General features: G+C 48.3%; 2 protein-coding genes across 2 annotated transcripts in view; one reads left to right on the top strand and one right to left on the bottom strand.

The window, feature by feature from the left end:
- The window catches only part of LOC118018944, a 12,537-nt gene extending 6,304 nt beyond the window's left edge, over positions 1–6,233 (top strand). Inside the window, exon 3 of the mRNA XM_035017732.1 lies at positions 5,884–6,233. Within this exon, the coding sequence (XP_034873623.1) occupies positions 5,884–6,233 (350 nt within the window). The remainder of the gene's footprint in view (positions 1–5,883) is intronic.
- LOC118019020 (protein ARMCX6-like) lies at positions 5,721–7,195 on the bottom strand. Its single transcript, XM_035017858.1, has 2 exons — positions 7,189–7,195; positions 5,721–7,089 (listed from the first exon to the last, which is right to left on the bottom strand). The coding sequence occupies exons 1-2, from the start codon at positions 7,193–7,195 to the stop codon at positions 6,533–6,535; spliced, it is 564 nt and encodes a 187-aa protein (XP_034873749.1). The 3' UTR covers positions 5,721–6,532.
- Positions 7,196–11,871: the final 4,676 nt, after the last annotated feature.

Consider the following 11,871-nt stretch of genomic DNA (forward strand, 5'->3'; position numbering starts at 1 on the left):
CCTGCTCACAAGCACCAACACCCACCTCCCTGCTAACACACACACCACCTGCCATAGGCCCCCCCAGTGAGCTGAGGGTCCCCGAGTCAGTTAGAGGTTCCTGGGAGAAAGGTGTGCCCCGGGGAGACTTGACACCAGGGAACCGCAGAGGGGATGCCCGGCTGGGTGCATGAGGCTCCCAGATGCACCACACTGCAGCAGGAGACTGGAGTGAGAAGTGGTGCTAGCCACCATGACCAAGTGGGATTTATCCCCGGGATGCAAGGGTGGTTCAACATTCGCAAATCAATCAGTGTGATAGAACACATTAATAAGAGGAGGGAGAAGAACCACATGGTCCTCTCAATTGATGCAGAAAAAGCATTTGACAAAATACAACATCCTTTCCTGATTAAAACTCTCCAGAGTATAGGGATAGAGGGAACATTCCTCAAGCTCATAAAATCCATCTATGAAAAACCCACAGCAAATATCATCCTCAATGAGGAAAAGCTGAGAGTCTTTCCCTTAAGATCAGGAACATGTCAAGGGTGCCCACTCTCACCACTGTTGTTCAACATAGTACTAGAAGTCCTAGCAACAGCAATCAGACAACAAAAAGAAATAAAAGGTATTCAAATTGGCAAAGAAGAAGTCAAACTCTCTCTTTTTGCAGACGACATGATACTTTATGTGGAAAACCCAAAAGACTCCACCCCCAAATTACTAGAACTCATCCAGCAATTCAGTAATGTGGCAGGATACAAAATCAATGCACAGAAATCAGTTGCTTTCTTATACACTAACAACGCAACTGTAGAAAGAGAAATTAAAGAAACGATTCCATTTACAATAGCACCAAAAACCATAAGATACCTCGGAATAAACCTAACCAAAGAGGTAAAGGATCTATACTCTAGGAACTACAGAACACTCATGAAAGAAATTGAAGAAGACACAAAAAGATGGAAAAATATTCCATGCTCATGGATCAGAAGAATAAACATTGTTAAAATGTCTATGCTACCCAGAGCAATCTAAACCTTCAATGCCATCCCGATCAAAATTCCAATGACATTTTTCAAAGTGCTGGAACAAACAATCCTAAAATTTGTATGGAATCAGAAAAGACCCCGAATCGCCAAGGAAATGTTGAAAAAGAAAAACAAAGCTGGGGGCATCACATTGCCCGATTCCAAGCTATATTACAAAGCTGTGATCACCAAGACAGCATGGTACTGGCACAAAAACAGACATACAGACCAATGGAACAGAATAGAGAACTCAGATATGGACCCCCAACTCTATGGTCAAATAATCTTTGACAAAGCAGGAAAAAACATGCAATGGAAAAAAGACAGTCTCTTCAATAAATGGTGCTGGGAAAACTTGACAGCCACATGCAGAAGAATGAAACTCGACCATTCTCTAACACCATGCACAAAGATAAACTCAAAGTGGATGAAAGACCTCAATGTGAGACAGGAATCCATCAAAATCCTAGAGGAGAACATAGGCAGTAACCTCTTTGACATCGGCCACAGCAACTTCTTTCAAGATACATCTCCAAAAGCTAGTGAAACAAAAGCAAAAATGAACTTTTGGGACTTCATCAAGATAAAAAGCTTCTGCACAGCAAAGGAAACAGTCAACCAAACAAAGAGGCAACCCACAGAATGGGAGAAGATATTTGCAAATGACCCTATAGATAAAGGGCTGGTATCCAAAATCTATAAAGAACTTCTCAAACTCAACACCCAAAAAACAAATAATCAAATCAAAAAGTGGGCAGAAGAGATGAACAGACACGTCTCTGAAGAAGACATACAAATGGCTAACAGACACATGAAAAAATGTTCATCATCATTAGCCATCAGGGAAATCCAAATCAAAACCACACTGAGATACCACCTTATACCAGTTAGAATGGCCAAAATGGACAGGGCAAGAAACAACAAATGTTGGAGAGGTTGTAGAGAAAGGGGAACCCTCTTACACTGTTGGTGGGAATGCAAGTTGGTATAGCCACTTTGGAAAACAGTGTGGAGGTGCCTCAAAAAGTTAAAAATAGAGCTACCCTATGACCCAGCAATTGCACTCCTGGGTATTTACCCCAAAGACACAGATGTAGTGACAAGAAGGGCCATATGCACCCCAATGTTCATAGCAGCAATGTCCGCAATAGCCAAACCGTGGAAAGAGCCGAGATGCCCTTCAACAGATGAATGGATAAAGAAGATGTGGTCCATATATACAATGGAATATTACTCAGCCATCAGAAAAGATGAATACCCAACTTTTATATCAACATGGATGGGACTGGAGGAGAGTCTGCTAAGCGAAATAAGTCAAGCAGAGAAAGTCAATTATCATATGGTTTCACTTATTTGTGGAACATAAGGAATAACATGGAGGACATGGAGAAGGAAGGGAAAAATGAAGGGGGGAATATCAGAGGGAGAGATGAACCATGAGAGACTATGGACTCTGAGAAACAAACTGAGGGTTTTAGAGGGGAGGGGGGTGGGGGGATGGGTTAGCCCGGTGATGGGTATTAAGGAGGGCACGTACTGCATGGAGCACTGGGTGTTATACGAAAACAATGGATCGTGGATCACTACATCAAAAACTAATGATGTATTGTATGGTGACTAACATAATATAATAAAATTAAAAACTACAAAAAAAAAAAAAAAGAAGTGGTGCTGGGTTACCTGTTACCCACTGGGGGAAGAAGTGAAGTTGGGTCACCCCTCCCACCTTGCACAAAGGTAAACTCCAAGGAGATCTGTGAGACGACCCTTTCAGGGGAAAGGTGTGAAGGAATTAGGAAACCATACGGGAGACTCTCTGTAATCGGGGCATGAGGGAGGGCAGCCTAAGCCACACATGGAAACAAGAGGCACTAAGGGAGAAGGAGCCTGCCCTCAGGGGGAACTGGAGGCCCTGAGCAAAGAGAGGAAGCAAGTGGCAGAGTGTGAGGTGACGCCTGGGGCACGTGTAGCAGACAAGGGATTGGCCAACCCTCTGCGGGACTGTGCTGGACTGTGGTGAGGCGCCCATCTGCATCTTAGACCAACTGGGGGGGGTTGCCGAAGGGAGCCTGGGGCCAGCCCTGGCCACAGTGGTCAAACTCGAAGAGGAATGGCGCTGTGGCAGCTGAGAGATTGACCTGGTGAGGGCCGTGCCTGTCTGTGGGTGGCACTTCAAAGTGAGGGGTTGGTGGTGGAAACGGCTTTGAGACCCGCGCGTGGGGTCCCGGTGAGGAGGCAGAGTCTGAGACTGGCTGTATGGGCCGGGAAGCCGGGTGTCTGCAACCTCCTGTGTGTGCCCTTCATGGGGGCGGGGAGGGGGGAGCGCAAATCCCAAGACCCCCAGGAGAGGTGGCAAGCTGGGGAGGGCACTGGCAGTTGGTGTGCAGCCGGTAGCTACAGGCACCCAAAGTGGACGTGCTCAGGAGATGCGTAAGAAGCAAGACCGGGCCTTTTGTGGAGCTGGAAGGCAGTCCGCGGGGACGGGCCCCCAGATTTACCCAAGAGGCAGGCTAGGCTGGGGCGGGCCCCGTCAAGGCGGGGCACTTGCCCACGGAGTGTGACCAGCTGCAGCTTTGGTGCCCTTGTCGAACGTTTACCATGGGGAAGCCCAGAAAGAATCTGTTCACTGTAGCAGGCAGGTGGGCACGTTCAGTGTTGGTGGCCCCACGCCGTTTCATTCTGGATTAGGTGTGTGTGTGGGGGGGGGTTGCACCACGGTCTTCCTGGGGCTGACAGCCTCTGAATGTCTCCATCGGGCCCTGACTGGCAGGCATGCTCCCGAACCCCCTCCCCCGCCCCTAGGGCTCCTGCCTGGCCCAGCAAGCCACCAAGGCATAAAGGGCAGACCAGGGGCCTGAGCTACCCGACACGGGGGAGTGTTTGGGGGAGGGCAGTGCCAGCAGAGGCACCGGAGGCTCTTGCCTTGGGCCCGGGGCCCGCCCTGGAGACCCTTGGACGCCAGCGGGCTTCCCTGTGACAGACAGTTGCTCAGGGGATGAGCAGACAGTCTCCAGGCCCTCCCTGTGTTAGAAGTCAGCTGTGGCCCCAAAGGGCCAAGGGCCTGCCTCGGAGAGGGGGGACAACTGCCTGTGGCAGCACTCGAATGGGGATTCGGCAGAGCGCAGAGGAGTGGGGAGGTGCCTGTTAATTTGGGACCCCGAGCCAGGAGGAAGGAGATCTTCTGCCTTTGTGATGTGCTTCAGGAGGCTGAGCATGAAGGGGTGTCGCTGAAGACAGCACTGGCCAAACAGGCTCCACTGGGACAAGTGGGTGTGGGAGCTGTCTGCAGGGCACCCCTGCTTGGGAAACACTGCCCAGTCCCCCTGAGGCTGGCTTGGGAGAAAGGGCTGGTCACATTAGCAACTCTTAGGAAACATGACAGGGCCCTGCAGCCAGCAGAGGAAGCCCCCCCGGGGGAGGGGTGCTGTGTGTGTCTGTGTGTGTGTGTGTGTGTGTGTGTGAGAGAGAGAGAGAGAGAGAGAGAGAGCCCTGCTGGGGGTGTGTTGTCACAGCAACCACAAGTCACATGCTGGCCATCCAAGGTGCCAGTGCCTGGGGAGAGGCGGTGTCCCCGTTGCGGGTTGGAAGGTTCCCCAGAGATGGTCCTGGGACCCGGCCCGCACCCGTACCTGCTAGTCAGCCCGAAGGGCGCGGGGTCGGGTACAAGCTGAAGAGTTGTAATCCCCCTGCCCCCCAAAGCCCGGGAGGAGGGAGGAACAAATACGACCATGGTGTGTGTGGAGGAGAGCATGCAGAAGGCAGAGTGCGGATGCCCAGGGCACCGTGGGCCGGAGCAGCAGCCCAGGGAGACCAGGAGAGGGCACCAGGCACAGAGGCGGCCCTGCCCAAGGGAAGCTTCTTGTGGCCTGTGCTGTGGGCCAGGGCTTAGGGGAAGAGCACCATCGCTTGACACGTCAAAACCCCTCAGGGAAGCTGGCTTTGGTGACGCAGGGGCCACGGGCTGCTGGGAGGGCTCTGGCAGCGCTCAGCGGGGAGGCTGCCTGAGTCGTCCAGCTCCACGGAGTGGTTCCGTGCACAGGGCTGGGCTCCTCCTCTCCTCCCAGGGGGGCCAGGAGCTTGCATGGGGGTGACGGAGACGTCTCTCCCGATGGACCGGCCATAGCCCTGCCAGGCACCCCAGCGTCTGCCCTACCACCCTGACCGGGAGTTCACGCAGGGCTCCACGGGCCCCTTCTCGGAGGTCCCCGAAGGGACCGGGGAGAGGGCCGAAAGGAGGTCCCCCCGAAGGAAGCGGGGGCCAACCCTTCTCCCTCTGCCAGCAACTGGGGCTTGGGGTCCCAAGGAAGGGAGTGGGCCCGGAAGTGGGTTTAACAGCCGCTTCGCAGGAGAGAGAGAGAGAGAGAGAGAGAGAGAGAGAGAGAGAGAGAGAGAGAAGGACACCAAGGGGCCACGAGAGAGAGAGAGAGAGAGAGAGAGAGAGAGAAGGACACCAAGGGGCCACGCAGCGAGCGGCAGCCATCGTTGCTAGACCTGGGCACTGAATGCCCGGCGATGGGCTGCCAGGTGGTCCCCGGGGATGCGTAGACAGACCCCAAGGATACTGCCCTTCCTGCCCAGGCTAGCAGTCCAGGAGAAAGCCCTTCCTCGAGGGATTTCCCTGCTCCAGGTGCCAGGCACTGGGCCGCCGGCTTCCCAGGTGCTGTGTCCTGCAGTCCTGATTCCACCAGCCCCACCTCTGCTCCCTGGCTTCCGCCCCTGGCCCCCAGCCTCTTCTCCAGGCCGATCCTCAGCACTCCCGCCCACCTCTGCCCCCGCCTCCTGTGAGCGCCCAGAAGCGCGCCCCTGTCAGGGAGCATAGGCCCCAGGGAGTCAGCATTGGTCGCCTACTTCTGTCCTCCTCTGCATGCAGACTGTAAACTCAGGGACAAGTTCCACGTCTCGTTTTCGCCAATCAAAGCGCACAACTTTATTGATGATACATACAAACGTGGGCCTGGGTGGATGAGGTTAAGTCAGTACAGCACAGACAAGGGGCGTGTCCTTCGTGGACGCACAGGTTCACCATCCATCAGCTCGCACAGAAGAAGGAGTAAATGGGAAAGAATTCGACCTAAGCGGCAACAGATGCGTTTTCAGCACGAGCCCCAACACGTGTCTGGTCTCCACAAAGCGGCCCGGCTTGGGCAGGGAGACCGCCACGGGCAAGGCCGCCCTCGCCCTGCTCTTACAGGATGTTCCGCAGCCACGGCTGGCGGCTGAAAGGATCCCTTTGCCGCAGGAGGGAGGCCGCAAGGGAGTAACCGCCAGCGCACACGGCCTGCGGACTGCAAAACCAAGAAGTGACTCCGAGCTCTGGCGGGACCCCTGCCTGGCCCAGAAGAGTGTGGTCCTCCATGTAGCAAGTGTAACTTGCACCCTGTGATGCGGTGACTGGCTAAGGCTGGCTCTTCAACAGCACCCACTGCAGACCCTTTGAATGAGAACACGGGGCTGTGTTCACCAGCAGGCTTTTGGGTGGATTCCGTCCCGTTCGGTTCCGCTCCGCTCCAGGCGGCCATCTAAGAGGCCAGGGTGTCGGGGGGAGCCTGTGTGTTTCCGTTCCTGATCAAGAGGGACACGAATGAGAGCAGCGTTTGGGCACCCAGCGATTCCCCTGCCAAGACTGGCTTTTCAGACAAACCCATGGACGGTTTCAAAACCTGAACCTCGGCACATCCACTTCCCTCGGATGTCAAAGGGAACTTCAAGTCTGAAACGGACTCGGCAAGCATGTGATTAATAACTGTCATGCTTATTAACAAATTGAATCCGGCCTGCTGCAGAAATGAGATGCAGCAATGTGACACAGTCTCCCGACACACTCCATTGATGGACATCTTAATCTGGCCCTGGTTTTCAACCCTTGCATTCAAGTTATCCAGAGCACAGAAAGCCTTCTCCTTAGTAGCGGGGTCGGGAGTGGGGATGGTGCTTCCAACAACGGAGAGGCTGGTCAAATGACCATTGATACCGTGGCTAAATGAAAAACCAGCATCCTTGGGCGGAGCAAACCACATTTTCCCCTGAATGGAAGGACACTTAGAGAGGTCAAGTACACACCTGAAAGTTGTAACACCTTAAGCATCACAAACAATGTGATAATTTTATTTGGGGAAAGGGTGATTTTCTTTTATTATTCGGACAGTGTGCTCTTTGGGAGTCCCTGTGTTCTTACTGCTCATGGTTCATTCAGCCTCATACTATGGACTTTGCTTTTCTTAGATCTGTGTATGTGTGTTTTCTTTTTTAGATCTTTGACTAAAGTTCAGAACCCTTAACTGTCCTCACCTTGTCTGAAGCTTAATGTGGTTGCAGCCTCCTCTGATTAGTGGGTAAACACTGTAGTAAATTCTACCCCTGACCTCCAGACCTGTTTTCACTAAAGCACCTATTTGAGTACATCCTACAATTACGCAAGTCACAGAAGGTTCACCCTCTTCTAAAAGCTATCTAGTTGTGGTGATTGCTGGACATTCTTTTCCTGGACACAAATTGCACTAACTGCCATGCAACCTGGGACTAGGGGCAATGCAAGTACATAGATATTTTATCTGAGTTTCCTCAGATGGACATGTCAACACTCAGAACACAAGGGTATCAATATCTATCTTTCTTCACTGAGGGTCTTAATTTTCAAATGTTTCTTCTCTGGCTTTTACCTCTTTTAAACTCATTCCCCTGTTTCCTCAGTGGTACAACATTTGACTTTTCCAGCACCAAAGTAAAAAGGAAGGAGACCAAAGATTGGGAGAGGAAGAATCTGAGTTGCCTCTGGACCCTGTATCCTGACTCTGACATCTTTATCCCCACCCCTTATCTCCGGGATATCATACTGTGTGGAGCAATTTCCTTCCTTCCTTGCCTAAATTTATGTCTACAGGTAAGCAAGAAAGAATGGGGATTGGTAGATGTACTGGCACATAAATGCCCTCTCTCCAGAGCGAGAACTCTAGCTTTCAAATCTCTCCCATGTAGGTCTCAGGCACACCCTCCTCCCTGTGCTCCAAACACTTTCATCACCCCCACCCCCACCCCCACCCCCACCACCACCACCACCAAATGCTTACTTTTTCCATTTCCTTGCCCTCCAGCTACTCTCTTGACCTCACTTTCTCCCCTCAAACACCCACCTACCCCTCATTTCTGTCCCATTGATTTTTGTCGCTGCTTCCCCCCGGAGCCAAAAAGGATTGGGATTAAGTATTGCTTTTTTCTTTCTTTTTTGAAGACAGGACGGGAGTGGAAGAGTGGGCTCTGGTTTCAAGTTTGCTTCTACCACCCCCCTGTGGCCAGTTCAAGCCCCACATTTCCTTGAAGAAACTTCAGTTTCTAGTAAATATCATATACTGTTTCTCTTCCTTTCCCTTGAGTTGTGCCGCCCCCTACAGACAAACAAGGAAACCAGAAGATCGTCCTTTGTGAAGATTTAAGATCTGGGTGATATACCACAATTCTTACCTTTCACTGATTCAGGACTCTGTCAAATGATTCTCACCTTTCACTCCTGTATCCCAGCACCAACTCTTCCCCTGACCCCATTCATCATTTAGAGAACTAAAATGAGCTGGTGGGTAGCCTGGAGGTGTAGGGAAATCTGACTCTACCCCTTCATGTCTCTGCCCCCAACCCTACCCTGGCCCCAAGTCTCCCCAGGTAATGCTCACTCTCACACCAACCTGCACCCAACCAGGGAAGTTTTCTTCCTTCTTCACTCAGATACAAACACATCTCTCTAAGTTCAACAGGAAGCTGATGGCAAGACCAAAAAAGATCACCTCTTCACAATTCTTGGTCACCTGAGATACACATCACCAATGAGCCATGGTCCCCAAGTTCCCCCTTCCACCAGCAGTGATTCAAGAGTGTGCCCACTTCTCTCCCTTCCCCTAGCACACCAGACCTGTCACCCATTTATTTGCCACTCTTAAAAGCCAAAAGAAAAATTAATTAATTTTAGAAATTAATAGAAAATTAATTTCTATTTTGTTAAAATTTGTCTTTCTCTAATTTCCAGGGAAGGGATTTATCTTCTCATGGAGCAACTATTTCTCTTTATATTTTTTGTCTTCTTCTAGAATACAGGGGGCAATAGCCCGTCTCTTCACTCCCCCTCTGCTCAGCCACTAATATCCATCATCTCTCTTGGATCCAGGAGAAAGCAGATTTCATGAAATAAGTCATGAAGGGGAAATTTAAAATATTTATTTAATGTCTCTGCTCCTGTGTCTTGGAAATACTAGATTAAAAAAATTGTACATGATTTTATGTGTTTAGGAAGTTTTCTGCAGTGGCTTTTGTTAAAAGGTTATTTCTGAGCATAAGATTTAAGACAAAACACATTCTAGCTGCAGTGCCAACTGTTAAGGTCAATGGGACACGGAGATGAACAAATCTGTCTCTTGGGCAAGATCACCTGGCTTTCCAGACAGGCCCACACAAGGCAGCATTTACCATGCTTAGTTTGCTACACTCCAGGCTTCAAATCTTAATTTTGTCTTCAGCCCAAAAATATGCACAACTGATGACCTTACACACAACAGAAATGCATGCATATGTTCACCAAAAGACACATATAAGGATGTTCATAGTAGCACTATTCATAATACCCCAAACTGGAAACATTCTAAATATCCATCAACAGTAGAATGGATAAATAAAATACAGTATATTCACAAATGGAGTTCATATTCATAAATGGCAATGAATATCATACATGCAACAATATGGATTAATCTCACAGACTATGTTAACAAAAGAAATACAAAAGCATATGTACCATGTGACTGTATTTACATAAAGTTTAAAGAACACACACAAAATTAATTTATGGTGTTAGAAATCTGAATAGTGGTTACCCTTGGGATGCATTATTGACTAGGTAGGGGGATGGAGGAACCTTCCACTATGCTGTTAGTGTTTTGTTTCTTGTTCATTTTATGAAAATTTATTGAGATGAACACTTAGGATTTGTACACTTTGTTGTATATATGGTATACTTTAACAAAAATTTACAAAAAGTCCTTAATGGTGAATTACAAAAATGAGAGATGAGTGAATGAAACCAAGCCTTCTGCTAATCTGGGTAAACAGAACCAAACATAGTTTTTAACTTCCCTGAGGGCACTAGAGGGCTAACAAGATGGTTAAGACTAACTGGCTCAGAACAGGACTGGGGGAAGTTGAGCTTAATATTAGGGCCACTTTTCCCAATGGAGCACATATAGTTAGTGAGGGGACTGCTGAGAGGCTATGCAGAATTTTGGATGGCCTATGGAGGCTAGGGAGACAGATATTATAATCAAAATCTTGCCAAGCAGTGTACCTGATGAAGCTCAATGTCTTTCAGATCGTGATGCTGAAAAAGCTGCACCTCAGAGCCAGAATAACAAGACGTAGACAGGCTGTCACAAGGATATCAGTTTAATTTTTAATAATCTCAATCACTGGAAATTAGAATAAGGTAATCCCAGAGTTCTAATACTCCTAGATGCCTAGCAGCACAAATATAAATTTTCTTTGGAGGGAAACAGTGTCATCCTCAAATTATTTCTGAAGTTTTATAAAATACAATATCTGACACAAAATAGAAAACAACCATGTACACAAGAAGACAAGACAAAATTAACAGGAATAATCAGAAATGATAGACAATAGAGAAAGACTCATTGGGGCCTCAGATATTAGAGTTTTCAGACATAGATTTTAAATAAATATGCTTACTATCTTTAAGGAGATATAGAGGATTTCTACAGATAAGTGAGAACTATAAAAAAGTATAGAACAGAAATTCTAGAAATGAAAAATTAAAAAATCTTAATTAAGAACTGAATAGATGGGGGGCACCTGCGTGGCTCAGTCAGTTAAGCATCCAACCCTTGATCTCATCTCAGGTCTTAATCTCAGGGTCACGAGTTCAAGCCCTGCATTGGGCTCCATGACCAACTGGGGAAAAAAAACTGAATAGATGGATTTAACAACAGAGTACATATAGACAAAGAGAAAATTATTGAACAGGAAGGTAGGTTGAAAGAAATGATCTAGAATAAACCCCAGAGTAACAAAAGAATGAAAAAATTAAGTATGGGTAAGAGACAGAGAATACAGAGAGTAGGTTTAACATATGTGTACTTGAAATTTAGGAAAAGAGGAAAAAAGAAATTTAAGAAGAGAGGAGAGAATGAATGAGACAGAAGTAATATCTGAAGAAATAATGGTTGAGAATTTTCTGAACTTTGCGAAACATGAAGCCACATATAAGAAGTACTTCAAATCTGAAACAAGATAAATTATAGAAAATCACACCTATTCATATTAAACTCCTGAAAACCAAAGACAAGGAAAATACCTTAAAGTGTTCAGCGATTGCACTACTAGGTATTTACGCCAAAGATACAGATGTAGTAAAAAGAAGGGGCACATGCACCCCAATGTTCATATCAGCAATGTCCACAATAGCCAAACTGTAGAAGGAGCTGAGATGCTTTTCAACAGATGAATGGATAAAGAAGATATGGGGGTGCCTGGGTGGCTCAGTTGGTTAAGCGACTGCCTTCGGCTCAGGTCATGATCCTGGAGTCCCGGGATCGAGTCCCGCATCGGGCTCCCTGCTCGGCAGGGAGCCTGCTTCTCCCTCTGACCCTCCTCCCTCTCATGCTCTCTGTCTCTCATTCTCTCTCTCTCAAATAAATAAATAAAATCTAAAAAAAAAAAAAAAAGAAGATGTGGTACAGGGGCACCTGGGTGGCTCAGTCGGTTGAGCATCTGCCTTCAGCTCAGGTCATGATCTCAGGGTTCTGGGATCGAGCCGTGCATTGAGCTCCTTGCTCAGTGGGGAGTCTGCTTCTCCCTCTCCCTCTGC

Source organism: Mirounga leonina, unplaced genomic scaffold (assembly GCF_011800145.1).
Source record: "Mirounga leonina isolate KUSES-001 unplaced genomic scaffold, KU_Mleo_1.0 Mir_101414, whole genome shotgun sequence".
Taxonomy (NCBI): domain Eukaryota; kingdom Metazoa; phylum Chordata; class Mammalia; order Carnivora; family Phocidae; genus Mirounga; species Mirounga leonina.